Source organism: Trichomonas vaginalis, chromosome III (genome assembly GCF_026262505.1).
Source record: "Trichomonas vaginalis G3 chromosome III, whole genome shotgun sequence".
Classification (NCBI taxonomy): Eukaryota; Parabasalia; order Trichomonadida; family Trichomonadidae; genus Trichomonas; species Trichomonas vaginalis.
The window spans coordinates 25972005-25998351 of NC_067205.1; the positions used below are offsets into that span (position 1 = coordinate 25972005).

The 26347-nt window shown below is 32.0% G+C and overlaps 8 protein-coding genes and 2 pseudogenes across 10 annotated transcripts, besides 5 other annotated features; 7 read left to right on the forward strand and 3 right to left on the reverse strand.

Moving 5' to 3' along the window:
• Positions 1 to 2278: 2278 nt before the first annotated feature.
• Positions 2279 to 2623, forward strand: TVAGG3_0765890 (uncharacterized protein; the record flags this gene model as incomplete). Its single annotated transcript, XM_051245801.1, has 1 exon — positions 2279 to 2623. One exon carries the CDS (start codon positions 2279 to 2281, stop codon positions 2621 to 2623), a length of 345 nt encoding a protein of 114 aa, XP_051092388.1.
• Positions 2624 to 4041: 1418 nt separating this feature from the next.
• Positions 4042 to 4542: a mobile genetic element.
• A 969-nt stretch (positions 4543 to 5511) lies between these two features.
• Positions 5512 to 8771, forward strand: TVAGG3_0765910 (uncharacterized protein; the record flags this gene model as incomplete). Its single annotated transcript, XM_001326823.2, has 1 exon — positions 5611 to 8742. One exon carries the CDS (start codon positions 5611 to 5613, stop codon positions 8740 to 8742), a length of 3132 nt encoding a protein of 1043 aa, XP_001326858.1.
• Positions 8772 to 9164: 393 nt separating this feature from the next.
• TVAGG3_0765920 (uncharacterized protein) lies at positions 9165 to 11077 on the reverse strand (the record flags this gene model as incomplete). Its single annotated transcript, XM_001300459.1, has 1 exon — positions 9529 to 10924. A coding segment is annotated over one exon (1396 nt), but the record flags the coding sequence as incomplete, so codon positions are not given.
• A 907-nt stretch (positions 11078 to 11984) lies between these two features.
• Positions 11985 to 12822: a mobile genetic element.
• Positions 12823 to 13895: 1073 nt separating this feature from the next.
• Positions 13896 to 13924: a mobile genetic element.
• Positions 13925 to 14358: 434 nt separating this feature from the next.
• Positions 14359 to 26347: part of a mobile genetic element that runs on past the window's edge.
• Positions 17500 to 17901, reverse strand: TVAGG3_0765960 (uncharacterized protein; the record flags this gene model as incomplete). The annotated part of the gene is made up of 1 exon (XM_001300456.2): positions 17500 to 17901. One exon carries the CDS (start codon positions 17899 to 17901, stop codon positions 17500 to 17502), a length of 402 nt encoding a protein of 133 aa, XP_001300457.2.
• Positions 17927 to 18541, forward strand: TVAGG3_0765970 (uncharacterized protein; the record flags this gene model as incomplete). Its single annotated transcript, XM_051245802.1, has 1 exon — positions 17927 to 18541. One exon carries the CDS (start codon positions 17927 to 17929, stop codon positions 18539 to 18541), a length of 615 nt encoding a protein of 204 aa, XP_051092389.1.
• TVAGG3_0765980 lies at positions 18807 to 19582 on the reverse strand (annotated as a pseudogene). Its single transcript has one exon. A coding segment is annotated over exon 1 (776 nt).
• TVAGG3_0765990 (organellar and viral DNA polymerase type B) lies at positions 19600 to 20635 on the forward strand (the record flags this gene model as incomplete). The annotated part of the gene is made up of 1 exon (XM_051245803.1): positions 19600 to 20635. A coding segment is annotated over one exon (1036 nt), but the record flags the coding sequence as incomplete, so codon positions are not given.
• TVAGG3_0766000 lies at positions 21590 to 23274 on the forward strand (annotated as a pseudogene). The gene has a single exon. A coding segment is annotated over exon 1 (1685 nt).
• Positions 24020 to 25323: a mobile genetic element.
• TVAGG3_0766020 (Mariner transposase) lies at positions 24116 to 25243 on the forward strand (the record flags this gene model as incomplete). The annotated part of the gene is made up of 1 exon (XM_051245804.1): positions 24116 to 25243. One exon carries the CDS (start codon positions 24116 to 24118, stop codon positions 25241 to 25243), a length of 1128 nt encoding a protein of 375 aa, XP_051092391.1.
• On the forward strand, positions 25515 to 26126 carry TVAGG3_0766030 (integrase core domain containing protein family; the record flags this gene model as incomplete). Its single annotated transcript, XM_051245805.1, has 1 exon — positions 25515 to 26126. A coding segment is annotated over one exon (612 nt), but the record flags the coding sequence as incomplete, so codon positions are not given.

The window sequence follows — 26347 nt, forward strand, 5'->3', positions numbered from 1 at the left end:
GCAATCTTTTTAAAATCACTTCCATCAATTGAACCGTTGAATGATGTATAACACTTGGGGCATAAAGCAACCATGTTATCACCTTGTTTCTCAATTGCTAAACCCAATAACTTCTTCTCATGTGCTTTTTCTTCAGCTTTATTCTTTAATTTAGGTTTAAATTTCTCATTAAAACAGAAGAAATCAAAAGGTGCGAATTTGTAAATGTTTTTATCATAAAATTGTTTATCGGTTACAATTGCTTGAAATGCTTGAGTGTTAGGAAGACTTGGATCGCCAGCGATTGCCCAATAAGATGAATCAGTATCACCTTCAATGAAATGAAAACGATTAACATCCATGCATTTATACATAAAATCATAAATGAAAACCAAATACCAGTATTTAGCATTATCTAAAGTGAAGAATGCCTCTTGTAAACATGTATCACATCTATAAAATCTATCTTTAAGCATCACTTGATACGTATCCTCTCCTATTTCTCTTATGTTTTTAAACTTATTTGACATACATGCAACGCGTGCCTTCTGTGCATTCATTATTTTAGTCTTTGCGTAATTTTGTGTATTCATTGCATCGTAACCATATGATCCATTAAGTGAAATCTTGCAAAATAAACTTTTTCCTTTATTTCCTTCTAATTCAGCCTTTTGTCTTTCGTTCATAAATTCGTTCGCAAATTCATTAAAACAAGTGTTTTTAGTAAATGTTAAAATTGATTGAATATCATCAATGATAAAATGAAATCTGTCTATTAGATACCAAAGATAATAAGAAGAAAATGGTTGATATTGGTTGTGTGTTGATGCTAACTGAGTTAATTTTCTCTGTTTCTGGTCAACTGGTAGATTGTTTGATTTCATGTAATTATACATAAAACTGCCAATTGTTTTTTCATCTGTGATAATATCTAAGTTTCTTATTATTGGTAAAAAGTTTATGTAATCATTAATGTATTTTTCATCAATGTGACCCTTTACTTCAGCCACGAATAAAGTATTTTTCTTCTTAATAATTCCCAGTGCTTTGCTTTCTTTGTTGCTGTATCACAAATGATAACACCATTCAATCTTCCCGGCATATACATTTTATGGTCAGTATATTGAATGAAATCATGAGGATTAGATGAAAATGATGAAGGATATAATGAATTAAAGTCAACACCAACGAAATGAGTCATGATGTTGGTGGTGTCCTCATTTGATACAGTTTTAGTTTCTGGATTATATGAAAGTTTATTAATGTGTGTGATTCCTTTAAGATTAACTCTATGTTGAACATTTGATAAACCACCAGTAATTCCATTACGGAGGATGTGATACGCTTCAACTGAATCTAGAGTCATTGGTAAATTATTTTTTAATGTATAATTTCTTAAATTGATTCTTAAACGTTGAACATCCTCATCTTTATTTGATTTTACGACATTGCAATAACAACACATTAACTGACAATTTTCTTTTATGTGGTTTTTCATTATCGATTCTATCTAATGTTGGTTTATTAGCATATGTAAACGCTTTACCACACATTTTGCATTTAGATGAAAGGATTAAATCGTGAAAATATTGATAGTCATCCATTGAAACATTGTTTTTAGTATCCTTTCTGCTTTTCATCTTGTTTCTTATATGAATCAATTTTATATTTCCAATACTTTTTTGTTAATTCAAAACTTGATTCCACATTTTCTTCTTCTGGATATGTTTCGTTAGGATTGAAGTTCTTATATGCTAACGCGTAACGAATCATTGATGCATTCGATGATAAAGAAAGATTATGAAGCATGTCAATTTTATAAACAAATGTTTCTTCAATAATTTTATCAATTGGGTCAATCATAATTTCAACGTCTTTATTGCAATAATGAATAAAATATTCTAATCTATTCTTAAAATTTTTAGCATCATTGAGATATATTTGATAATCTGAATCGGATATTGTTTCTTGAGTTAATGCTGAATAAAATGAATCTTGAGTGAATGGTTCCACTTTATATAATTCATCTTCGTAATTCTCCCATGTGATGAATTGATAAGGGAAAAAGGATTTAACACGTGATTTATTGTTTCCGAAATCTTGAGTGAATTGGTCTAATGTTCCACCCGCTATATAATTTCTGATGTCAATAAATCTTAATTCATATGGACAGTTTGTTTTCTTTACAATGATTTGCTTAAATTGAGAAGAAGAACCCAGCATTGATTTTATTTTCCATTTTGCAGTGTTTAAATCACGAAGAATTAAATTTAAATCAAACTTTCCCGAATTAAAACCTATGATATTCACTTTATTGAATTCCTCATCTAGAAGTTCTTTAAACGCTTCCTTCTGTTTTTCATTTAATGTATGGGACAAAGTCCCCGCCGTTTGGTCCGTTTGCGGCTTCATTAATTCTTCATATTGTTCAATATTTGATTTAGCAACTAATGAACAGGTTGAAAATAAAAATTCAATCCAATCAGAGATGAACGAATCACTTGATGTTAAGCAAAAATTCCTCGTAAATGTTTTATCATGGTCTACGACCTCGCCGCTTCGGTCTGAAAGACCTTCAGGACTCAAAGAGTCCGTTTGCGGCTTTATTTTGACAGTTGATGATACCATAAATGGTTTTAAGTAAGCGTTCAAAGTTGCACATTCAGAAAGTTGAAGTTCTTCTTTAGTCTCTAATGTTTCGAAGTCAAAAGTAATATAATATCTTGTTGGTTTATAATATTCCTGCAAATTGTGAGCTAATAGCCATTGATATATCTTCTGTTTCGTGATATGTGGTGCATATGGTTGTTGTGTGTTTTGCAATTGAACGTCTTGAATTAATCTTCCATTATTTTCTTTACATTTCTCACAATGTTTTAAAAATCTTCTTTGGTTTTTCCTTTCTGGATCATCGGATAGAATAAACTTCTTCTTTACAAATGGACAAACTTTATATCCGTGAGTGCTTCAACGTCTGTTATTCTGTCAGCGTGAAGTTTTCCACATGGACTCTGTGTTAATAAAATATTTACTGTTTCAAATTCTGGATCTATCATTATTGATCCACTAATGGAAAGTCTACCTTATTTATGTCTACGTCTTCTGGTTGAGGATCACAATAATAAAATCAATATTAACGTTTAACATTCTTGCTAACTCTCACTTTCTGATGAAATGTCAAATCCTTCATATGCATCTATGGCTTCATTTAAATAACTTCTACGAGTTTTAGGATTAACACCATCAGGAATGTTATAGAAGCGTTTAAATAACCTTCTACCTTCTGCTCTAATTTGATTATCATTCATTTTAGCTGTTCCATTTTTGTTCATTTATGTAAGAATAAAAAATTAAAAAATAAATAAAAATAAAGTTTATTTTTTTAAAGTCCATAAAATGAATTAAGAACACATAAATTTTTATCATCTGCGACGTGACGAATACATTTTAATTTACTCAAGAATGCGTACCCTGATACATTAAATCTAATTCCTGTCTTATTTAATTTCACAACTTTGAAAAGGAATGTATGAATAGCTATAAAATGATGAGATGATGTTTTATGGGTTGCTTCCATTTTTTCTGAAATAAATGAATAAATATAATGTTTATAAGTTTTCATATCTTTTATGTTCTTAATAACGAATGGTATAGACTTTTCAACTTCGTCTTCCTTCGGTGCTGTTCTTTCATATGAAACATTATTGGTATCTTCAATAATGAAACCACAATCGCATAAAATTTTATATGTACCAATTGTTTCTTTTGATATTTTATCTAACAAATCAAAAACTTTATCAACACCTGTACATTTATTTAAATAATAATTTGTGTAAATATCATGGTCTTCTTTCTTAATCGTATTTGTTGCATATGTTACATTTTTCAGTGCTTTTTTGAATTTTTCAGAATCAAGAGGAGGTGAAAGTAATATACATGGATAATCTCCATCGTCAATAAATTGTAACTTATGTTTATGAATAAATTTAGTACCTTCTTCTGAAAGTGTTTCGTCTATTTCACCATCTAATAAATTTTGTGTTGATTCTGAGACATAATTTTTATATCTTTCTTCATGAGATTTTTGAACTGCTGATTCTGAAGCTGGGATATTCATTAAACCCTCTACTTCATTTTCATTATATTTTTCAACTTCTCTTAATTCCTTAATTTTTTCATCTATTTCATCTCTTATTTTTTCCAGTCTTTCAATTTCATCATATTCATCATCTTTAATCCGTTCTTCATAATATTCAGGGAAAACATCAGGTTCTTTAGGTTTTTCTTCTTCAGATGTGGGATATAAAAAATTTATAACATCATCTTTATTCATTTTTCCATCATAATCTAAATCATTTAAAAACTCTGCGAATTTTTGACAATTTCTTAAATAATATTTATTAACTTCATAACCCGCCTCCTCTAATATATCCTTTATTTCCTCGTTTGTGAATCCTAATTTTTTAACGTTGTTAGTTTTGACACTCATTTCATACAAAATAAAAAAATAAAATAATAAACATAACTAAGTTTTAATTTTTCGTAAGAAGTTTATTTTTCATTCATGAATGATAATTATATCTGATTTCTTTTATTCTCTCGTACATACTAGATTTGAAGAATTCAGAACTTTTACCATAATCTCCTAAATGTTTTCTTATCCCTAACGTGTGCCAGTTATTATATGAAACTGAATAAACTTTATCTTTATCTTTACACCTTTCATCACTTCCAATATATTTATATCTCAGTTTTGATTTTGCATTTTCATATTCATTAGCGTTTAATAATTCACAGTCTTCCTTTTTAAATTGATGTTTAAGATATTCAGGATTTAATACTCTACGTTTATATGCTCCTAACTTAGTTCTAAAGGTTTTTCTACAAAATTTAGGAATTCCATCCTCTTTAATGTCATCAATGATTTCCATTTCATTATTTTCAATTTCTTCTTCTCGTTTATGAGGTCTTTGATTATGACTCCATTGATTCCATGAAATTAAATATTCTTTATCATTATATTTATACCTCATTAGCTTATTTTGGCTTTCATATTCATTTAATAATTCACAATCTTCATTTTTAAATTGAAGTTTAACCCATTCAGGATTTAAACAATGTTTAATTAATCGCGGAATATCTGACATCATCTATATATAGATTATTTTATAAAAGATAAAAAATAAATTATTTTAAAATTAATGTTAATTTTTTAATGATTTATAAATAAATATATTTTAATGCATCGTCTATATATAGATGCAACAAAAAAAGTCACACAACCCGCACTCATCTACTACTTTTCATAAAAGATCGTTGATTTTTTATATTATCAGTTATTAACGCTTACTATTGATTACTACCCATAATATTCTGATCAATTTAGTTTCAAATAATTAATTTCAAATCATTCAATCCTAGATCAAGAGATGTTCACAGAATTTAGCTAAGCTTAGCATTAGTACGGCTTCTAAATCGATATTTTACACAAATAAATATACTTTTGCATTCTTTTTAATCAGAAATGATATGAAACACATAAACGACTTTTTAGAAGTAACTTTATATGATTACAATAATATTTCGCTGAAAGAAAAGCAATATTCCGAAGAAAGCCTTCTATATCAAGGAATGTCGATGCTGTCGAAGCCAGTTTTAATAAATCAAAATAAAAATGTCGACATGCTTTTCCATTCATTCTCATATAAACTGTACGAATTGTTTATAGATCCAAATACATACATTCTCAATGCGAACGGACTTACTTTTTATCAAAAATTTGAAGTCCAATCCATGAACTTTAGATATTTGTTTCAATACTATTCAAGATACTCCGACACACCTAAAATAACAGATGATTTATACTCAGAACCATTAACACCATATACATTTTATCGGTTTTTGGTGGAATTCGTTGATATGGTTGCGTTTATGCCTAATACTAAAGACTCCAAGCAAAAAGAACTATCCAAATTATACCAATACGCCATATTTAACTCACCAAAGCTTTGTTTGTATAATACCTTCAGTGATCTCCGAAATACACTGGTCAAATACCTCAAAACGACATTGAAAGGCGATGAACTAAACTCATTCTACCAGATTTTCGAAGCTTGTTTCTTAAAATCCATTTATCATCAACCCAAAATCACAGAAACAAAAGTAAGACACAATTTCAGAAGTATACTTCATCTTAAGAAAGACCAAATGCCAAAAACATGTCCTTCTTACAAGAAATACAAAAATTTTGTTGAAACAGATTTATTCCTTCACGAAAGGGCCGCAATGGTCGACAAGCACTGGATATACACTGACAAGCAGATGGAAGACGATCCAGTCGGCTACCGTCAAGACGCAATCCAAATTTTGCTCTATACATCAAAACAAATTTCGAAATATTACTTCAACAAAAATCCGAAAGGAAAAGCATTGATTTTGCTTTCTTTCAACGCGAATACCCAAGAAATCCTTAAAAACAACAAACTTTTCGCAATTATTCATTATCTCAAGAAGAAAATCGCAATTCCGCTTGAAGACGTCACAACAGAGATGATTCTTCCTGCCGTGGAGAAATCAGGAGGAAGAATTTCAATAACTACGGCCAATGACCAAAAAAATCCAATTTTTGAGATTGAATTTCAATCATTGATGACAAACCAACACAGAGATGGTGAATTCAAGTTCAATGGAGCCAAAATCATCTACTCTTTGGACACTTCTTTCTTTGAATTGAAAAATAGAATTCCATTATCTCACAAATTCTTCGGATCTGAATGTTCCAGCGACAATTGCATTGACTTTGCTATATCAGCAATGATAAATGAGTGGTTTAAGGACATGGGAGAGAAGCCTCCGATTCAATTTTACACATTTATTGTAGATTTCGCATTAAAGCATGGAATTCCGGTTTCTTATATCTATTTCCGTATACTTAATGACTTAGAAATCTGCTGGACATCCTCTGGATCGTTTTTGGAAGCTTTTGTTCCGATTTTATTAACTTGTTACGCAATAACTCAGAAATGCAAAGTTATTGATGAGGAACAGCAAAGTTTGGAATCAATTTTCCAATCCCTAAAGAATAAAGTTCCAAAATTGATCATGAACGCGTTATCTAAACCAGATGTGATCGAAAAACCAGCTATTACTCAATTACTCATCATACTCTCATTTATCCATGATCCAAACACCATTGAAGAGTACTTTCAGTCCATTATGAGTGACGCAATTGTTAATATTTTCAATTCTGTCATAAATACACTCAAATTCGTACCAACAATGAAAGAGGCGAGAAGTGAAGTAATGCCACTATTTTCTGTTGCATCGAATTTGGAGTTTGACCCTGTTATTTCCAAAAATGGAATTCCTTGGGTCGATGTCGACATAAAATCAATGATAAACGCCATGAAAGTCATGTTGTTGAGGTCAGAGAAACTCACCGCATTCTTCACAACATCGACATTGCCTAATTTTGCAAATCATTCCGAATCAATTCGAAAAGATTTCGCCAGCATAGCGTATAGCATCGCCAAATCCTTCTGTAATCACGATCCGATACCAAGTACAGACCAGACATTCCAATTTCTCGGTGTTTACCGCACTGTTTGGCGAATTTTCGGATCTGAAAAACATATGTCACCGGAAACTTTGTTTGTTAAGACTGTTCTGAACTGGCTGACTGAGTTTGGTCCAAGTTTAATTGAATGGACAACAAGAGCTGTAGAAGTTGATGATTTTTCAGTGATTATGAAAGATGATTTGGCAAGTTCATCAGTTTTCGACTTATTCAGGATATTTAATGATACTGTTAAATTCCTTGATAATCTACAGTTCGTCGAATCAATAATGAACGACATTTTGACTTCTTATGCAACATTGACTTCTGCTACGGCCAGATTGTACTTCAATCAGCTCTTTTCATTGATTGAAACAAAGACATACAAAATTATTCACGAGAAATACAACATTCCCCGTGAAATTTCCATTCCTCAGAGTTATGTCGTTTTAAATGACTTTGTTCTGATGAAAAATCAATGGAAACAGTTCGTAGACTTGACAAAGAAGAAGTACAATGTTGACCCTGATATCTCTGACCCGTTAAATTGTTATGTCTCTTCAATTAATTTTTGTATCAAATCTTTTGAAATACAAAGCGGAATTGTTGTCAAAAACAAATTATTTGATACAATCTGGACAAGCTGCGGCTCATTTACGAGGAAAATGTTCAAATTTGAGAGACAAAATGTCAAATTTGTTACAAAAATCATTGAAGAGGAATGTGAAAAGTATTATTCGCAGATCAACAATCTCCTTCAAATGTTCCGCAGTAAAATCATCATTGCCGTGTTCAGAGGTGTTGAAAATGCAATAATTGAATCATTTTTACCATTTTTGGAAACATACAATGATTTGAACCAAACTTTGAGTTTCGAGAACTTCAAAGAGTTCCTTTCTGTTGCACTCAAAGCAGTTATCAATGCTGCAGAAGGAATAGAGAATGAATCACTCAGATCAAAGGCAATGAACGAAACTTCTCATCTTCAGTGGGGAAGCAGAATTTCGGATAAAAATTTCCTCTCAATTCAAGAAGTCGAAATTCCTGACGACGACAAACCATCACAGGTCATCAGAGCCATTGTTCTGTGCTGCTTGGCAACTTCTGAAGAAGAAAAGAAATACGCAAGGCTTCTGGCAAGAGATTTTAGAGAAACTTCCTTGTTTGACCCATCAGTTTTGAATATGAAAGAACCAGAAAGATATTAGAATTTTATTTATTTATTTTTATTTTTTTGTTACTAAATTATATCGATATTATATTTTAAACATCGTTGTATTTTTTTTATCAATGTGTTTCATGTTTCAAAGTAGAGGTATTCATCTTATCATATCTTCGTTCAGATATCAGACATAGTTTTATACGGATGAATTTTCAAGAGTTATTTTTATAGATGTTTCTAAGAGAAAGTGAGCATTCTAGGACAACTGTAAGTCTTTTTGTGCTATATATAGTTAAAATTCCTACTGTGATTAATGCGCTATTGAGATAAGTATCTTACTCATTGATAGAATTATTCCAAATCTTGGAGATTCTAGAACTCATGAGAATGTAACTTGCTGAGTTATAAAAAAAATTCTAGAATTGAAACAATAAAACAAATCTATATTTTATGAAAGATAAGAACAAATTATAGAAATTCATTCTGTCAATAACAAAAATTTAGTTGAATGAATCTTCAAAGTTATCTCCAGATAAAGAAGCACTAATTGCATTTTCTAAAGCATCAGCAAGTGAATCATCCATTGGTTCTTCTGCCTTTGGCTTTTCTTCATCGTTTCCGAAATGAATTGCAGAGTTTTCTTTAGAGAAATTACCAGTATTTGATCCGAAATCATCATCAAAATCATCTTTTTCATCTTCTTGTTTCGTTGGCTTCAATGAACTTTCTCTTTGGTTTTCTGACTGAAAAGCTTTGTCAAATTCGCTTGCAAGTGAAAGAGATGGAGTCTTCTGGCTATCTTCTGCATTTAGTTTGCTGTTTATGGCTTCAGTTAATGAAAGTTTCATGTGATTATTATTTGTTCCCGATTTTTCTTTGTTTGATGCTGAATTTCCATCTTCAAACTCACCAAATCCAGAGTCAAACGCTTTAGAACTCTCTGACTTATTCTTTAACAATAAATTATTTTCATCTTTCTTTGAAGATTGATTTTCTTGATGGGAATTGCTGAAATCATCTTCAAAATTATCATTTGACTTATCAGTAGCTGGTGGAGGCTGATTTAAGACTGATGATTTTTCATTTTTATCTGAAACTTTGCTTGATGCAAAACTACTATCAAACGTAGATGCCTGGTTTGATCTCGACATATTTTGTCCACTCTCAAGCTTTCTATTCGTACGAATATCCGATTCTCCTTTATTGACTTTGTTTTCTGTTGAAAAACTTCCACTAAAACCGCTATTGAACGATTCTTCTTTTTCTTTATGAAGTTTTTCTGAGCTTTTTTCTTGAGGTTGTTCCAAATTTCCGGTAGAAGTATTTTGTGGTTGGTTTTTACTCATTGTTCGATTGATAGCATCTGTAAGAGAGAATGATTCAACTGGTGTTGGTTTTGGCGGCTGCTCCTTCTTCATTTCGAAATTAATTCGCTTCTTTTCTTCAATTTCTGTATTGTTTTGAGGAACTTCTGCAACTTTTTCTGGTGGTGGGGTTGGAAATTCTTTAACATCGCTTTGTTTTTCAGGAGATTTTTTATTAACCTTTTTAGGTGATGTTTTTTGTGGTGAATGAGATTGCTGACTTTTTGTTGTAGATCGAGATGACTTTTGGCTCATTGATAATGATGATTGGCTCTTTTTTGTAACTTTAACCTTTTTTGGTGAAGAGTTTTTAGTTGTTTCTTGCTTATTAGTACGAGGCGGACTTTTACGTGCGGTTCGCGCTGATGTCTTTGATCTTGAGGTTCTGAGGACAGGAATTTCGTCAATAACGGAAAATCCGTCATCATCGTGTATTTTCGAGTTTCCTTCACCGAACAAATCTTTATTTTGCACGTACGTTCTTTTTTCGATGGTAGATGACTTTCTTTTGTCAGGAATGAAAGAAACTTTTTTCTCGCACATTTCTAGAGTTTGAAGCCATGATGGTTCGGAAACAACATCTCTAGATGTTTGTGATCCACCATATGTTAATGATCTTACACGCATGTTTGACTTCCTTAAATCTCTAACATAGTACAAATTCGAATAATCATTAGCTTTTTGTTTTTCTCGCAATATTGCACGATTCCTTTCATGTATAATAAGGCGTGGAACTTCAGGAGGACGCGAAGTATCGATTATTGGTTTTGATTTTGAAAGGTGTTCTTCGTGATATCCGTATATCTTCCTTCGCTCTTCAATATCAAGATATTTAGAGACGACAGGAGGCACACCTCTATACATAATTTTGCGAGATTTTATCTATTTCAAAAAAACCGTTATTTTGAAGTCTTACATCATTACAGTAAAAATAGAGCTTGCAAGTAGTATATATCTATTAAACATTATTTAGAATTTCCCATTTTAAAGCAAGGGATCTGGTTTCACACATTTTGACAATCATTTCATCAAAACATTTATGATTTTTGATATTTTCTTCTATATTTAATATAAATTCTACCAATAATAATGGGTCTGGCAGTTCCCGCCACTCTTTGCAAAGCATTTCGAGCTAGCTGCCTATTGTTTATTGAGTATATTTTGTGAAGTTGAGCAATATCCTCTGATTGCACCTGATTTAAGTATTTTCATTTGTATATTGCATAGCATTGTTTTATCTATCAGACAAACCGTCATAATCTATTCTAAGTTTCAGAAAACCAAGAATATGAACAATACTATCAACAATGTTCATTTATTCAAAGTAATATATAATCTATCATCTCATTGATGAATATATATAAAGTTCAATTCATGATAATCAACAATATACTCTTTCAAGTAATGCATGATTAAAACATACTAAGAATTATTCTTATTTAAATTTTGAACTTTTATAAGACTCAATTCTATTTGGACATAATAAAGATACTTGAATTATAATTGTTAACATATGAATAAATGAACAATATTAATTTTGAAAAAAATATTTGAATTTATTGTTGCTTTTTCATTAATTATTAGTAACAATATTTGCTATTCTATAGTCAGCAATAAAAAAAGGGAAAAGGATTTTGCTTATGACTTCAGTTATTTTGTAAAGACGTATGAATTTTACCATATTAAAATGCATTAATTGGAACTTTTGAAGAAAAATGAAATTGAAAGTAATTCAAATCGAAATTGAATAATTATAATTTCTCATATGTATAATGTAAACGAATAAATATTTCACTTTTGAGATTTATTCTGAAAAGAAATTTATGTTCAACTTATGAAAACTTAGCATATTATAGAAAGAATTGTAATATTCAAATATAAAATTTTTCTTGATTTTCTCATATGCGATCAAAATTTGAGAATGTTATAGACCGAAAATAGATTTTTTCGGTTTTCTCTTCAAATAATTGAAAGAATGATACTATTATAGGTTTATTATATTATATAGCATATAATCATGCTATAGCCGAAAATTATAAGTTTTGAGAAGATTGAATATAACACAAATAAATTTAAATGTAAGTTAAATTGCTTGTTGTTTTTAATAGCTATTTAATGGGAAATCCAATATTGCAAAATTCAAATTGAATGATTGAAAGAACAGAAAAAGTCATTCTTTTCAATTTCGAATATGTTTCATTGTATTTATAATTATATGGCAAATAAGATATTTAAACTTGATTTTTGAAGGAAAATTCACAAAATTGAATGAATTCAAATAATTTTTATTCAAAAATAAACTAGTTATTTGAGGTTAATACTAATTATCTATTCAAACTACAAAGTTTGTAATTTAAAATATTTTGTGAGATCAGATTGAATTAATTCAAGGTTCTTTTCAATTAATATTAATGACCATATTACGCATTTTCGAACATTCTAAACCAAATATATAAAAATAGGAGACGAATGTTAAATTTGCTAGACATGGGGGAGTTGTCTGCAAAGTTTTAGCTCTTATCTCTAACAAAAAATTAATTTTTAAAAAAAAGACCGAATACGTTTCACAGCGAGAAAAAAATAAAAGGCAAGATAGAATTTTCTAGACATAAAGAAGTTGTTTACCGAGTTTTAGCTCTTATCTCTAACAAAAAATTAATTTTTAAAAAAAAGACCGAATACGTTTCACAGCGAGAAAAAAATAAAAGGCAAGATAGAATTTTCTAGACATAAAGAAGTTGTTTACCGAGTTTTAGCTCTTATCTCTAACAAAAAATTAATTTTTAAAAAAAAGACCGAATACGTTTCACAGCGAGAAAAAAAAAAAAGGCAAGATAGAATTTTCTAGACATAAAGAAGTTGTTTACCGAGTTTTAGCTCTTATCTCTAACAAAAATTAATTTTTAAAAAAAAGACCGAATACGTTTCACAGCGAGAAAAAAATAAAAGGCAAGATAGAATTTTCTAGACATAAAGAAGTTGTTTACCGAGTTTTAGCTCTTATCTCTAACAAAAAATTAATTTTTAAAAAAAAGACCGAATACGTTTCACAGCGAGAAAAAAATAAAAGGCAAGATAGAATTTTCTAGACATAAAGAAGTTGTTTACCGAGTTTTAGCTCTTATCTCTAACAAAAAATTAATTTTTAAAAAAAAGACCGAATACGTTTCACAGCGAGAAAAAAATAAAAGGCAAGATAGAATTTTCTAGACATAAAGAAGTTGTTTACCGAGTTTTAGCTCTTATCTCTAACAAAAAATTAATTTTTAAAAAAAAGACCGAATACGTTTCACAGCGAGAAAAAAATAAAAGGCAAGATAGAATTTTCTAGACATAAAGAAGTTGTTTACCGAGTTTTAGCTCTTATCTCTAACAAAAAATTAATTTTTAAAAAAAAGACCGAATACGTTTCACAGCGAGAAAAAAATAAAAGGCAAGATAGAATTTTCTAGACATAAAGAAGTTGTTTACCGAGTTTTAGCTCTTATCTCTAACAAAAAATTAATTTTTAAAAAAAAGACCGAATACGTTTCACAGCGAGAAAAAAATAAAAGGCAAGATAGAATTTTCTAGACATAAAGAAGTTGTTTACCGAGTTTTAGCTCTTATCTCTAACAAAAAATTAATTTTTAAAAAAAAGACCGAATACGTTTCACAGCGAGAAAAAAATAAAAGGCAAGATAGAATTTTCTAGACATAAAGAAGTTGTCTACCAAGTGTCAGCTGTTACTTCTTCTCAATACTGATATAAAATAAAAATCTTTATTATTTATTTAACCTTTATTGTTTCATTAAACTTCATTTATTTTATATTATAGTTTTATTCTTTTACCTACTTGTAAAATAATCTAATTTTATATCATCATTTTACCGGATTATTCTTCAGTACATCGATTGTGTATCTAAAATAATATCATTATCCTTATTCTGTTTTTTCCAAATTTCTTTTAAATATCTTTTTTGGTTAGATTACTTTATACTTTTTACTTTTATTTTTTTAATTTAAAAAAAAATTTGGTGATTGTTCTATTCTGTTACAATGTGCATTATCATATTCTAATGAATTATTCATTACATACATTTAAAAAAACTTGTTAAAAATGAAATTAAAAAATTATGTTTATTATTACGCTGTGAATGTGTCAACAGCGGTCATGCCTGTATCTGTATCCCATATTTGCCACAACCTTTCTGTATCTGCATTTGTGTATTTCGGTTTCAGCTGATACATTTGATTTGGCGTGTAATTTGTTCCAGTTAATGGATTAATTGGGAGATCTTCAGTTAGTATGGGTTAGTTGGGTATGGTGGCACTGTGTTCCACCTTACCCATTATATGTGAATTTGACACTTTACAAAACCGCTAACGTATATTTTACAACACAAATGACAACACTAACTTAACCTTAAATATTTACAAAGCCGCCAACCACTTCACCTCACTAACGAACTCACTAATGAAAAAATAAACGTTCTCATAAATTTTCTTCTATATCTTCATCGTCAATGTTAACTCTATTGTAGTCATACTTGAAGTCATAAAGTTTCTCAAGTTTTGAAATGCATAGTCTTGTTAACTTACCTTCATCATCATAAGTTTTTATAAAACTACCATGACAATCTTTATACACAGTCAATGTATAGTCAACTGGTCTAGGATGAAGTGTAAAGAACATGTTATACTCAGGAAGGAAGAATAAATGTTTAAATGTATGTTTGTTATATTTTTCGATTTGTATGAGTTGCTTTTGTTCTGTCATTTATAAAAAAAATAAAATAAAAATAAACCTAAAAATAAATGATATCACCACCCTCACACGTATGAAAACATAGCACAAAAATAAATTTAGGTGAAGTGGTGAGATCTCACCTCTTTTTTCACCTGTTTTTTCACCCTGTTGAATTCATTGCTTTATAACTCTCTTCCTTGGTTTCTTTTTAGTTGCTTTCTTCACGTCTGTCTCCAACTTGACTGTCTTTCTTCTTCGTCCGTAATGATACCAGTTACTTCCACCAGTCAATGGGTCAAATGGTCTTTCGTAAGGGTTTCCATACATTCCATAGGGACCATACGGAAGAACTACTGGTGGAGAAGAAACATTTTCTTTAGTTCCATCGAATCTATTTAAATGCATTGTTTCACCTTTCATCTGGTCATTAAAGTCTTTTGCGTGTTTTGCAAACTCATCGTCCTTTCCTAAAGCATTTTCTGACTCAGTCGCAACCAAATTGGATGCTTTATTTATGAGCCCTATTTTATTTAATCTTAACTTCTTTGCAACCCAGCCTCCAATCTTCCCTTTATTTGCATCTAATGTCTTCGAAACCCTTCCTCCACTCATTTTATTTACTGCGTCATAAGCTCCAAGTGCTTTTGCTCCAAATGCTAATGCTTTTGTTCCCATTGCGCCTAAAGCTGCCCAAGCTACCATTTACACCATATTAAAATCATCTCTCTTCAATATTATCTCATAAAAGTTCTCGTTACTGGAGAAAGTCAATGAAACATAAGCGTTCTCACGGGCTTCGCCCTCACCACTTTGCGGTCTATCTAACTTCTTTCTTATCTCATCTATACGCTTCAAAATGTCTGAACAATTGCTAACATCTTCTACAACAGTTATTTCATCATGAATGACCTTCAAGAACAAGCTCATTTAATATGCTATTAAAATCATTTCAATAATGAGTCCATCCTTTCCATCTTTAGGTAGCACAACATCTTTCATTGAAGAAGGTTCGACAAGTCTTATGTTAAACTTACTGACAAAGTTTGTTATACTATAATGCTTCGGCGGCGAATACATGTAGTTTGAAAGACATAATATAGATTCTTCAGCAAATTCACTTATACTGGATTTTATAACAATGTTCTCACGAGACCAAATACCACCAATTGACAATCTTGTAAGCAATCCTGCTGAACCTTCAACTGTAAACGTCGATGGTAACATTCCACGAAGGTCATCTATTGACATCGTTGAGTCACTGTATTTAAATATTTTCTTAAAGCAATCGTCATTATCTAACCATGCAATAGCTTTGAAGTTTTCATTCGAATATACATCTGCTTCATTAAATGTAAAACCTGACTTCTTTGCAGAGACGACTTTAAAATCTATTGAGTTTGTTTCAAAATTATATGCTATGGTAACTTCTGAAGGTAATGGATGTCCTTCCGCAGTCAGTTGTTCTCTCACTACCGTTTGAAGCTTTGTATTAAAAACTTTCATGTCATCTCCTGTATCTAAGTTCACATACACAGCAACAGGAAAACTATCTTGCTTCTTTGTTTCATCATTATATCTCAAAACATTAAAGTTCTTCAATAATATTGTTCTTCCTGCTGGAATACTTCGAACCTGTCTGATTTCAATAGCTTTCTCACCTCCTACATACTCTACCCAGTGTCTTGGATATTCATAAGTATACTGACTTTCTTGAATTTTGGTTGGTTTCATCATAACATGTTCATAGTATATCTTTATACTCTTGTCAGTTAGACTCGGTGCTATGTTCTGAATATTTCTGACTTGCATTTTTAATGGAGATAAAATGAAGCATTTAATACATGACGTAGATGAAGACATGAATGAAACTACAGACAAACTTAACTCTTCTCTTATTCTTCCTTTCAGCAAAGATTATGAGTTCTGTTCAAATGGTGTGTATTTCTATTGTGGAAAGATGGGTTCAGGTAAAACATTTAACCTCATTCGTCATATACTCATAACAGAGTGTTTAGGAAACGACTCTTACTATGACCAAATCATTATATCAGCAACTTCAGACTCTATGGACTCAACAGCGAAAACATTTATGTCAAAAGTTCAAGCCTCTGTCGTTAAAGTTCCAGACAGTGAACTCATTGAATTTCTTCAACGTTACATTCGACGTAAGAGGAAATATTATGCCATCGTTGAATTTATACAGTCAGGAATGCAAAAGACTTCTGAGGAGATGGAAAGAATTATTGACAAACACCACTTACGTCAATACTCAGGAGTTTACGATATGAAACGACTTACAAACTACATTCTGTCAAAACTTTCAAAATACCCCTTCAAAAAGTATCCTTCAAACACTCTGCTCGTTTGTGACGACTTCGCCGGAAAAGGTTTAGTGTCAAAACCAGACTCACCATTAGCTAACATCATTACTAAAGTCAGACATTACCACTTAACTGTAGCAATACTTATGCAAACATGGAGGTTTTTAGCTTTAAACATAAAACGTCTCATAACTGACTTCGTTATCCTTCAAGGTTTCTCACGTTATGATATTGAACTCATTTGGAAACAGTCAGGTATAACATTACCTTTTGAAGAAATTTGGGAAGCATATAAGTCTCTCATCTCTCCTCGTTCATACCTTGAGATTCATATCATGACTAATACCATTAAAGTCAAAAATATTCCATGGGAACGACCAACATTGTTTTAAAGTTTAACCTTCAATTGACTGATGGTAAACAAATTCCATGCATCTCTGTCGCCATTTCTGTTAATATTTTTGCTGTCATTCATATCATCCACTTCCCCATCCGTTAGCTTTTGAGGATATGCGTTAGAATAGCTGTTCTTAAATGAAGGCTTTTCACCTTTGAGAGCATAAACTCTATAACTTTCTGCATACTTTATGTTTGAACCTCCTGAGCCATCATTGACATAAATTTTTATAGGCTTCCACCCTTTGTTCATGTTCCTGCTTCTTCCCTTAGCTCTTTTGTTCAGTAGTTCTACATCTTTATACACAGCTCCTGTCTCAGTGAATTCAACAATATTTTCATTCGTTAGCTTTACATTCAAACCCTTGTCGAGTATATTGTTCATTTCATACATATAAAAGGTTTTTATTCTATATGAAATGAGAAGCAAATCCATCTTAGCTGGTGCCGTTAATGTTCCAATTGAACCAACATCAAATGTTGACTCACGAACGACAAACAATATTGTCATAAAGAACTATAGTTCAGAGTGTTTGAAAGAACCAGAACCAGAGCTGAAATCCGTGAATTTAAACTCAGCTTCAAACGCTAACGCTACATCAGATGTTAAGTTAGAGTATCCACCACTGGACCAAATTCTTTCAAGAGAAGCCAACGACAATCCTTACACAAATGTTCAAACAAATCCTTCAGATAACGTAGACTATTACCTTCTTCAGTTATACCAAACAATTTTACTCAAAGACGATAAGAAGCTTTTGACAAATCTTATAAGTAAGAACCAAATAATTCTAACAAAGGAGGACCTTGAAAATGTTATCTCACGAATAACAGGGAAACAATGTGTCATTGACTATCTCGACCCTGAAATCGAATGCTGTGGTCAAACTCCACTATTCATGAAAATAGGTAACATCCGCATCATTGAAACACCAGGAACTACAGGAGTTGAGTTTAAGTATAAATATTCGAACGAGTATACAAAACTTTCAACAGAATATAAACTTTGTTTGAAATATGTTTTAGTAAATTAAAGCAGTCAGGAGGGCTCTTTGAGCCCATCTTGGCGCTTTGCACCGTCAGTCAAAAAAAAATTTCAAGTTAGCAATTTGTAATATCTATCCAAAACTTCTTCAACAGTATCGAACTCATCTTCATAATGCAAACCTAATCTTATTGACTTGGTGCAGTTTTCACTAACACAATATTTTTCTGTTCTCTTGACTGACATAACTAACTCATTTGTTTCATCAAACAGCAACAACCAAAGTTCATGACCTAATACATAACATTCATACTTTATATTTTTAGCTCTGAGTTCTCTTGTAAGCTGTTGCATTTAATATTTTCTAAAAAGTCAACTTCAACAGTCATTCGCACTGGTGCCTTCAGTTCTACAGGCTCTCCTTGAAAGTCAACAAGTCTGAATTGCATGTCTTTCAAATTATGAGGACTAATGCGAACCCATTTACCTAAATGAGTTGCTATGACAGGAACGTTTGGAATGAACATTGAATTGACTGCATAACAGAAGGATTTATATTCTACTGAACCTTTACTATTAACTCCTGAAATGCCTGTGACATTAGCTATTTTAGACTCAATGTATAAACAATTACCATAACATACGTATGGAACAGATTTCATCTCAATCGTTTTGTCAACACTTTTCAAAGGAAATGTCATATGGTATGCACCAAAAGAAGTTGTACTCTATGACTCATTCTTGGTATCTTAAACTCCTTCGCATAACTGAACTTCAAAACTCCTGCAATAAGTTTAACATTCATTAAGTTTTCTTCGTTATCCTTGTTTATTGTAGTATTTATGAGAGCATTTAACACTCCAGCTAATGTTTCCATCTTATATTCTACATTATTGTGAAATCTTATTTCGTGCTTCTTTCCATCTATTTCAATCTCCATGAAATCTGTTTCATCTGTTATAACGAATGAAGCGATAGTATTGAAGTCAACCATTCTGAATGCAAGCGCCTCATTCTGTAGACCTAAGTTTGTTTGTAGCTTTACTGTCCCGTATTCGTTTGGGTCTGTACTTTGCAAATAGAACAACATTTTATTCTCATTAAAATATGAGTATAGCTGCATATGCGTATGAAGCTGACAGAGCTAAACGTTTATATTTTGGTCAATACTCTCTCACACTTACTGACAAATATATTGTTATCACTGATGGAAATACTGAGAAATACATAACATGGAAGGACTATGAAAAGTTTGACCCTATTTTAACTCCATGTACTATGCCGTTTATAAAGGACGGTGAAATTATTGAAAAAGATAATACAACCGTATATAGGTCTGTTTATGAAGCATTAGAATATATGTTGAATCATAACCCAAAAAGATTTGACCCAAGCACTACACCATGTGCAATGCCTTTTATTAAGGACGGTGAAATCGTAAGAGTTTCGGATTCAACGGTTTACACAGCTGTTCAAAACAGTTTACAAAACATTTTAGCGAATATCTTTATTTCAGAAACTACAGAAATAAAATTACCATATATAACAGATGCTAAAGAAATTAAATCAAAAACGACAACATTATTTACGTCACTTAATGATTTAATGACTTATATCATTAATATTCCTGCACCAACTACAGCATTTGATCCAAACTCGACGGTTTGCAGTGTACCTTTCATAAATGACAGTTCATTAATTACTTTAAGGGATTCGACAGTAAATGAATCATTAAAGGCGTCATTAATGAAAATCATTGATTTTAATTCATTCACGAATACATATAATTCATTCATTAATGTTTCATATGCTTCTAAAGAAGGTGAGCCAAAAACTATTGATAAAGCGGTGTATGAAATAAAAGCATCAACGACGAAATTGAATTCGTTAACTTTTGACGGTGATAGTTTCGTTAATGACATAACATCGGGGAAAACAATTTTAACGAAAGAATACTTAAAATCTCATGTTAGTGAGTTCATTGAAATTGAAAAAGGAGGTGGAATTAAGTTCGATCCACTGAATTTCATTTTCAGCTTAGCGAATGCGGGTGTTAGTTTCGCTGAATGGACAACTATACAGAGTGAAATAAATGCAATATGGACGTTTTTGGGGTCAAAAGCGGGAATGGGTGAGCTTGTAAATGCTGCAAGAACATTAGGTGAAACAGGAAATTTTGTAGATGGTTTTAAAAGACTTGTTTCAAATGTTTTAACAAAACACAAAGAAATTATTTAGATATACCGTACATAACGGACGGATTTTCGAACAGATAGCAACAAACCCTCCGGTTATGGCTGCGTTGATGATGGTTAGAGATATAAAACCACGTAACGAGGGAACGAAGAACATGAACAACAGGATACTGGTCGGGTTATTCGAGACATTAAAAACGTGTATCCTGAAGTTATTGATTTATTTAGAGGAGTTAATGATTCAATTTCAAAACATTCTATAACCCTCGATGAAGAGAATAAATTAACAGATTATATATTCGTCATTATTGCAGAATTAATGAAGAGAATAAATGAAAAAGGAATTGGTGATATCATTAATGTCAGCGATGTAATGATGAAAAGAAATTTTGACTCATTATTTACAAAACCGAAAACAGAATATAGTCTTTATGACGTAATTACCGAATTAATGAAAAAGATTAATGATAATAAGAGTTCTGGCGGAAGAGTTGAATTAGAAGTGAATGATGTTAATGAGAAATTAGCCGAAAAAGCAGACAAAAATGAGCTTTTAGCTCTGAGTGATAAAGTCAAGAACCACGTTCATTATATAACTTCAGACGAACAGATTATAACGGACTACCATGGATATTTAACACAGGATGAACAAATAAGCACTGAAGATGTTAAATGAAAGATGATATAAATACATTCGTGCTAAAGGTTATGACATAAGCTGTACTGTACATTATGACACGGGTAAAGCGCTAGAAGCATTTAGTTATAACGATGAAATTTATGCCTCTACTTTCTCTGTTAAAGGTGTATTAGTTGAACCAAGATTTACTTTGAGAGTTAAGTCAAAAATAACGTTTGAAGATGCTATTAAAAGTAAAGCTGACAAAGTTGAACTCGAAGCAATGAACAAAGTTTTGAAATCTCATAAACACAACATCTCCGATATAAATGAACTTCAAGCTACATTAGACAGTAAAGCCGACAAGAACCATACACATGAATCCTTCACTACTGTTAGAGCAGACGACATAATATTGAACTATACCCTTGGTTCAAGTGCACCTTTAGAGAATCCAAGTACAAGCGTAAAAGATACACTAAACTCCTTAAATAGTAAATGTATGAACATTGAAGGTCATGCCAGAAACTTTGAAACACATGAACTACCAGCAATGTTAGATAAGAAAGCTGACAAAGAACATACACATAAATCCTTCACTACTGTTAGTGCAGACGACATAATATTGAACTATGATTTGGGTTCAAGTGCACCTTTAGAGAATCCGAGTACAAGCGTAAAAGATACTCTTAACAATTTAGATAACAGTTGCAGGAATATCGAAGGTCATGCCAGAAACTTTGAAGTATATGAACTACCAGCAATGTTAGATAAGAAAGCAGACAAAACAGAGCTTCAAACATTAAAGACTGACTGAAATACTTCAAACATTATATCCTATAGGCTCTATTTATACGTCAATGAATTCAACAAATCCAGCAACAGTTTTAGGTTTTGGTACGTGGAAGCAGATTGTAGATAAATTCTTATACTGTGCTAACTCTTCAAAACAAACAGGAGGTTCGAAGAAAATTAAAGAAGCAAACCTTCCACCGCACACTCATACAGGAACGACAAACACAACAGGTAGTCATTCACATTCAATAACAAAAAGAGGTTATACAAATCTTGCAGCAGGTTCGGATAGACAGGGAATGAATAGATATGATATTTCAAGTGACCCAGTAGATTCAAGCGCAGGTATTTTCTGTGGAACCACAGGAAATCATTCACACACTTTCACAACAAGTAATTTAGACTGTAGTGCGAAAGATGAAACAAATGAACAGTATCTTTATGAAATGGAGGACCTCATCGACCATTTGCCTAAACTACCTGAAATTCAGCAGCAAAAACTAACTATTCCTGAATTCGACGAAATTGAAGTCAAAGCAACTGACTCAGTAGAAATTAAGAAATTCATACGTAAAGTAAATTATGAATTCCTTGGTTTTCATTGCAACCATAAAGTTATGGACAAAGATTGCGACATGGTTTATAAAAATATTTCTGACCTTTACAAATCCGAAGAATTTAAGACATACGATAACTTTGTTTCATTAGTTGCAAAATGTGTATGGCAGATAAGAGATAAAGATAGAAGAGGTAAAGTATGGAATGAACAGATAAAACCAGCAGCTTTTGAGTTAAAGAAAACCATTGACGCCTTAGTTGTTCTAGCTGGTTTATTTCAATGTATAACGCAAAACGATGCCGCAATGTTCAAAATGTAAAGCAGCAATAAGAAAAATATAAACTACTCAGTCAAAGAGATAGAAAGAGATGCGAAACGACTATGCAGACTTAAAGAAAGAAGCAGAAAAGCCAGCAGAAGATAAAATGGATATGTTGACATTTCTTAATAAAAACTATCCAACAGCAGAAGATTTCCTTCTGTCTGACGTCAAGAAGAAATATAAAGAAACCTTCGGCATTGTTAAAACTTTTGATATCCTCAGCGAAGAAATAGAAGCTACGAAATTGTTTAGGATTTCAAATATACATCGTATAATTCATGTAAAACGCTTGTGAAAAAAGAGGTGAAAAAAGAGGTGAAAAAACAGGTGAGATCTCACCTCTTCACCTAAAAATTATTTTTGGTCAAAGCTTCCACGAGAGAAAAGATTCCTCATTCGCTAAGGATTCCAAAAATGAAAAAATCATTGATTTCGGCTGAGAAAAAAAACAGCAAAACCCTTCTTCCACGGGAACAAAGAAATAAAGAAGAAATAAAGTAAATTTTTTATTTATTCCCGTGGAAGATAGAGCACTTTTATGATACTTTTTATTCACGACAAACAAGACAAACAAAGAAAATAAGAAAATACGGCGCTGCCGCGGTTCGAACCACAGACCCTGACCCCTCCATAACACCACCTTAGACCACTGTGCTACGTAGCCTGTCGACATAAGATTTTATAAATTGCATATTTGACGTAAATTTATTTCCATCTGGCTTCCCACCGCATAAGATATTCATACGTGTTTGTAAGACATTCATTAAACTTCTTTCTATTGCATCTAATCTTGCGTTATTTTTTTCAATAACTTGTCTGTATTCTTCATCATCTCCAGCGGTGTTTGAGTCTTCACGTTTAAAATATTCATCCAATTTTTTATCTACAAATTTTATTAGTGTTTGATTCACTTCGTTATGATAACGGTCATATTCTTTCAATACGTAAGTGAAGACAAAATGCGTCGTACCTTCAATCTTAAAGCTTAAAGAACTTTCAACACAGTTTTGAGGGTCTATCAGTGCGTCAATGAGATATAGGGTGTCCAAAGGTGCGTTTAGCACAGCGCTCTATATGAGACTATTAAAGGAGATATATGCTGATTATAAATATATAATAAAAAATATGAATATATGTATATGATGAGTATGTTGTATTTTGGCGCCATGCCGGGATATAAAATGAATTTTGAGACAAGAGGCGGTTTCGCGGGAAATTTTGGCGGGATTTTTTTCATTTTTTTAATGAATCATAAAGAAAACATCCTCGCCCTTGCAAAAAAATGCAAAGACTGTAAAAAAATCTACGAGACATTGGTAAAATGCTTCGGTATGGATGCTCCTAGCTATTCCACTGTAACGTATCATGTTAGGATGTATCACTTCATGAACAAAAAGGCGCCCATCATAAAAATTGACAAAAAATCGCCGGATCAAAGAAAAATCAAAGCAATTCTTCAAGCGCTAGATGAAGACCCAAGAGCATCACTCAGAAGGATAGAGGAGATGACAAAGATACCACGTACAACAGTCAGTTATTATCTGCACAATTATTTGAACTACAAACTAGCGTATACACGTTGGGTTCCGCACAACCTTAATTCAGTTCAAAAAAAATCTAGAGTCCAATCTTCGAAAGAGCTCCTCTCTATATTAGGTGCGTATCAATCCAAGAAGTTTCGCTTTTTAGTAACAGGGGATGAGTCTTGGTTTCAATATGCAGCAGAAGCCAAAATCATGTGGATCCCGAAGGATGAAAATCCGCAAACATTCCCGAAGAAAAAAATTGACACACCAATGATGATGTTGTCGGTTTTTTGGGGCGTGAATGGCATCATCGCAATTGATATTCTTCAAAAACCTAATACGATGAATGCTCAGTATCTAATTGACAATGTTCTTACTCAAATTATCAATTCTGATGAGTTTGAGAAATCCAAACAACAAAAACAAAAGTTTGCAATTCATTTTGATAATTCAAGAGTTCACAAAAGTCATAAGGTAATGAATTACTTGGTGGAAAACAATGTCAAAGTTGTTCCAAACCCAATTTATTCACCTGATATTGCACCCTCTGACTTTTATTTATTCGGCACGCTAAAAAAGAGAGCTGAAGGACGCGAATTCGCGAGTCCAGATGATCTTGAAAATTTTGTAAGAGAGCAATTTGAGCAATTTTCTCATGATGATTTAAAGCGTGTCTTTCAAGCCTGGATCGATCGCTGCGAACGCGTGATTGAATCCAATGGTGATTATATTTAAATAAACTTTATATATATGTAACTTGTTTATTTCTATTCGCAGTATCCAGGTTTGTGCTAAACACACCTTTGGACACCCTATATTTCAAGTGACCCAGTAGATTCAAGCGCAGGTATTTTCTGTGGAACCACAGGAAATCATTCACACACTTTCACAACAAATCCAACAGGCTCGGGTGCAGATTATATGCCACCATTTGTGACTATATTCGCATGGTATAGAGTTCAATGAACGCGCTTGAGCCTTGAATAAAATCTTTAACTTTACATAAATGAGCTTGAAAGAAGTATTCGAACAACATCCATGGAGGTCATTTAAGAAGTTCAATGAAGCTGCAAAGAGTTGGGGATTTACTAACAGAGCTGAAGTGAAAAGGTTCTTTGACAAAAATGTTGTACATCAAACAAAAATAAACCCTTACGACTACTTTTTACCAATTTGCTCCAACACTCCTGACGCATACCAATTTGACACTCTCATTCAAAGCAGAAAAGGAGGACATAACCCATTCCTCATCTTCATTAATGTTAACACTCGTAAAGCATATGCATATCCAATGAGGAATAAAGGAACTCATGAAGTTTTAAGAGTTTTACAAAAGTTTGTAGCAGAACATAGCCCAAGTACTTTAACATCAGACCAAGACAGTGCATACCTCAGCAATGAAATCACAGATTTTCTCATTAAGCATAACATAACTCACTACACTACTGAAGACCATAACCATAACATACTCGGCATCATAAACCGCTTCATAAGAACGCTCAGAGATTTAAACCAAGAGCGAGACTTTACCGAAGAAACAATGAAACATTTTCTCGAAGTATATAATTCCTCAACACATTCTACAACAGGACATACACCAAATTCAATGACACAACAACAAGAAGAAAAGTATATACAAAAGAAACGAAGCCAAACACAAAATATCAGAAATTCAACACAATTTACCCTCATTCCTGGTACAAAAGTTCGTGTAGTTCTTGACGACAAACCGTTGACAAAGAAACGTTTAAGGTTAAGTAGAAACTATTATATCGTAGACTCTACGCAAGGTAATGGATATCTTATAAAAGCTGCTGACGACTCCATTGCGTTTTATCC